The sequence below is a fragment of the Tupaia chinensis genome, unplaced genomic scaffold (assembly GCF_000334495.1).
Source record: "Tupaia chinensis unplaced genomic scaffold, TupChi_1.0 Scaffold000008_1, whole genome shotgun sequence".
In the NCBI taxonomy this organism is placed as follows: Eukaryota; Metazoa; Chordata; class Mammalia; order Scandentia; family Tupaiidae; genus Tupaia; species Tupaia belangeri.
The window spans coordinates 114,341-118,824 of record NW_006159437.1 but is presented as its reverse complement, the minus strand read 5'-3'; the positions used below and the strand labels follow the sequence as shown (position 1 = coordinate 118,824).

Here is a 4,484-nt window from a genome sequence, read left to right as displayed (position 1 = left end):
AAAAAAAAAAAAAAAATATATATATATATATATACATACACATAGACACTCCTTTGCAGTTTACCTCCACCTCCACTTTCTCCTCTTCCATTCTCTCAACTTTTCTAGTTGAATTTTGGTCCCTACTATACCACTGAAATGAGGCTCTTCATGTTATTAATTACTATTTTTGCCAGTGGTCAGAGGTTCTTTTTCTCTATCAACTCTTTTTTAATTGCCAGAGCATGCATATGCTGACCAGAGAGACAAAAAGATGGAAAGAGAAAGCACACCGATGGAGGCGTGGTCATACCACAATCCCTTCTCAATTTCTCCACCCTGTCAGGAGTTTGGATACACATGCACACTTGCCCAGAGTTTTTTCAAGCTTCTAGGGCTGGAATGCAAACTATGGGCAGCCACGTTGATTTCAACTCCCTTCATTACTAGGCCATGGGGCTTGGCCCAGTTCTTTTTCTCTATCTACATTTTCCTTTGTGAGTGCATCCAGTCCTGGGGTTTTAAGTCGCCTTATACATGAATGACTTTAAAATAAATAGCTCCCAGCCCAGACGAGCCCCTTTAGCGTCTGTCCCAGCTTCATATTTCCAGTTCTAATCTATACGGACAGAACAAAACTATGTTCCTGCTGCACTGCCCACTCACCCCAAGCCTTCCCCCATCTTACAATGTTTTATCATCTATAGTTGTTCAGACCAGAAATCTGGGACTCCTCTATTTCTCTTTTCACATCTCACATCCAAATCCTCATTCGAGTCTTCTCACTTTTACTTCCAGAAGATAGGCCAGATCTACAGTCCATCCTCTTTTACCTGCATGACTGCAGACCTTCTTAACTGGCTCTCTGCTCCACTCTTGCTGCTGGACAGTCCATCTTCCACACAGCAGACCCTAGGACTCAATGTACCAAATCATGCAGAAAACCCCCTGAGGGTTTCCCATTTTAACCCAGAAATTGAGATTTCTGGCCTGTCCTGTAAGACCCTGTATCATCTGACCCCTGCCCACCTCGCAGCCTCACTTTTGCCTCTCCCCCTCAGTGACAACATGCCTCTGCCTTCATTCAGCCCCTTGAACATTTTAAGCATTTTCCAGGTGTGTTCTCTGCTCAGGGACAGTGTATGTGTGTTTTGTTTCTTTTCAAATGCTCTTCCTACACCTCCTTTGCTTTCTGGCCTCATTCCGATCTCTCATGTGCCAACTCGTGTCAGCCTCCTCTTGCCACTGTCTGTGCCTGAAACTCATTTCTTCATGGGTTTATTGTCTCTCTCCTCTAATTAGAATTAGTTTGTGCAGATTAAAGAGTTTGTTCTAATTCCCCCAGCAGCACCTTCATCAGTACCTGCCACAATTGGGCACTAGCTGACAAATAAGACATACCATCTGTGCACCCCGTTGATATTAATTTGTCTTACTATGTTTTTAAACTCTTAATTGTTATGTACTTTCTAGACCCACTATTGTACACAGATTCTTAATTAAAGCAACAATAGAAGAACGAATGCAGGCCATGCTCAAAACTGCTGAGAGGAGGTAGGTAACAGTTTACTACAAGTAGATCCTATTTGTTTAAATTTGGTAATGTATTTGGAACTTTCGCACATAGATGATAACAAAAGCCTTAAATACAGATACATCTTAAAAGCAAGCCATGACATTGTACTTATCCAATTTTTCTTAATTAATGCTCTGGACATTCTTTATTTGCTTTAAGTTATTTTATTAATAGGTTATCACATGGAAAAATATTTAAACAATCTTGTATTTCTTTGCCACATTGGATTATTACTTCTTAAGTGAAGTAATGCTTGACTTTAAAGCCTTAGCCTGGTATGTATGAAACAGAACTTACATTGCTGCTTTGTACATTATTGTTTTTCATCACATGCACATAGAAATATCTGGACTTAAAACTTGGCTGGTAATTGTGATGTCACTTCCAAAGGCAGAACAGAAGCAGAGACCAATACAGTCTTAATTAAAAAATTTTCACTTCGGGATCATAAAACCCTCTAATATTTATAGTATAATTTTCATTCAAAGTCATTTTGAAAATATAAGCTAGTGCCTTTCTTCATCCTTGTCAGATAGGTAGGATTGGAGGATAGCCAAGGAAGAGTTCTTTGCCTTAAAAGGGATTGTTTCCACAGAGCTACTTTGCATAGCAAAGAAGTGATTTGAAACCAGAAATGTCCTTCCACTGGTGACTTATAGGAAAGAAAGAATTTACCACAGGAGCCTTTTACCTAAAACATGAAGCTTGTTGTTTTCATTCCCAAGTCTTACAGACCAGTGATTTTTATTTAAGCTGCTTAAATAAAACAACAATTAGCAGAGCTATTGAAATTCTCTTGAAACAAATTAACTTTCAGTGATGACTTTAGGTGTTGGGAAGTTGTAAAGTGAGAGCCTTAGCATTTATTAGGGTTTAATTTCTTTGTTTCATTAAACATGCAGAGAAAAAAATGTATGACAAAGCTGAAAATAATATAATATATAGAACTCTCACAAATCTTGAAGAAATACAATAATGATCTCATTACCTACTTTCTTCTGAGAATTTCTTATGACCCAGTTACAAAACCTTAGGAACAAGTAAGTGTCTAGGCTTTGATTGCTACAAGTATAATCATTGATATGTTGGGGTTTGTTTCTGTCTGTGCTCACTTGGGAAACCCTGCAGTCATACAAGCTCATCAGGGAAACATTCCGAGGCCTCCGTCTTGACTGTAGCTGATCTGGCAGACCTCTTTACCACAGAAACTGAAGAGCTTGACTGAACTTGATCCAATCCACAGACTGTAATGTATTGATAAACTTTCACAGCTCTAGAGCAATGTTACAAGTTTTTTAAAAATCCAGTAGATGTCAGTAAACATTGTTCCTAGTTGAAACCATTTGTTTCTTTTTGTTTGGTTATATAGTGACATAGTGGTTATTGAGTCTTTTTCAATATACTGTTTTCAGAAGTTCTGTAAAGATTTTTTTATTTTACACTCCTAATAAAACATTTATTTTTATTCCAAAGAAATCTATATCTGATGAGGCAAGGGAATTAAGAGAAGAAATACGTAATTTTGTTTTCATCAGATCTGTCTTTAAAAAGAGTTGGAATAAGAGAGAAAATAAACTAGTTTTATATGACCTAGTGTCTTTAACCAACATAGATCTGATTTTGGAAGGGCCTTCAATGTCTTTATCACATGATTCACTAATACCTTGCTAGTAATATTTTGAGTAGATGAATTATATTAACTCCTAGTTATTTGATTAAGTTTAGACTGTAAGTCCACACATAGTGACTAAAGTAATAAAACTTCCAACAGTAAGTTAAGATTAAGTAGTTATTTTCTCTCTGCATCTTGATACTGAAAATCAAAACACTGAAAACATTTCATATCTCCATTGTTAAAATCGTGTCATTGTAAGCAGTTTATCTAGCATTTTTAAGTGTATTCATTTTTGCCTTAAAATTACCTGCTTTCTCTACTCATAGTTTTTCTAATTGTTAAGTTTTTATTTGTGTTAAGATGGATGTATCTGTAAATATATAATTTTTTACAATTTAGGTCTTATCATTGTAGCATGGAAATATGGCAGGGTTTTTTTAATCATTATTGTATTGATGTCTTAGATTCTTTTCCTTTCTCATGTTCTTAGTAAACTTTTTAGCCACTAATATCAAAATTTATAGAGTTAGTTGTTTTATTCCAGTTATTCCTTCCTTAAGGTCTAGTATTTGATCTTTTGAACAAGAGGATGCCATGTTCACTTAAGCAAATAATTGCAAGTGTTAATAACAGAGTGTTTCTTCTTCTGTGAAGAATTAATGGACTTTGAAGTCACTAAATAAGGAGTAGCTTGTATCCTAGCTGTTTAATGTAATACAAATGTTCTTGTTTTGATTTGTTTTCTTTGAGCCTTCAGAGTTTTAAATGACTCTTGGGGCTCATTAGCTCCTACCGTGCTGCCCAGAAAACTGTAATAGAAATATATCCCCTGGATCACATTCATCCAAGAGGCTTTGGTGCTTAGTTAAGGTGCATTTTCTTACTCTGGGTTTATAGGGTGACGTAATTCAACTGAAGAAAACACACACATATTTTTGGTGCTTGCTCTTCAGTTGAAGTGAGATCTATATTGATTCTTTTTTATGAAATTAAGCAGAACTATTATTTTTGTAGCTCTTTACATATTACAAAGAGCTTTCCTCTACATTTGTGTGTTTAATTTGCTTAACAGTCCTGTGAAGTTGATGTAATTAATATCATTCCTGTTTATGAGCTAGAGAACTGAAGTTCAGAAATACTGAGAACTTTGCCTGTGACACGTAGCCAGTAACCAGTGGAACCTAGGTCCCCGACTCCAACTCTAAACATTCTTGTATGAAATCATGTGTCATGCTGAGATTCAGAAGGCCTACAGTTACCATTGAATAATGTGATTATTTCAGTATTTATTTTTGTCTGTTTCCTAGTTTTCTT

The 4,484-nt window shown here is 36.0% G+C and overlaps 1 protein-coding gene across 5 annotated transcripts in view; it reads left to right on the top strand.

Annotated features, from left to right (window-relative positions):
- Positions 1–2,791, top strand: part of SHPRH (SNF2 histone linker PHD RING helicase) — a 91,434-nt gene extending 88,643 nt beyond the window's left edge. For all 5 annotated transcript variants that reach the window (XM_014592858.2, XM_014592820.2, XM_014592893.2 and 2 more), the window contains 2 exons: positions 1,453–1,533; positions 2,684–2,791. In XM_014592858.2, the coding sequence (XP_014448344.1) occupies positions 1,453–1,533; positions 2,684–2,780 (178 nt within the window). In that variant the 3' untranslated portion in view covers positions 2,781–2,791. The remainder of the gene's footprint in view (positions 1–1,452; positions 1,534–2,683) is intronic.
- Positions 2,792–4,484: the final 1,693 nt, after the last annotated feature.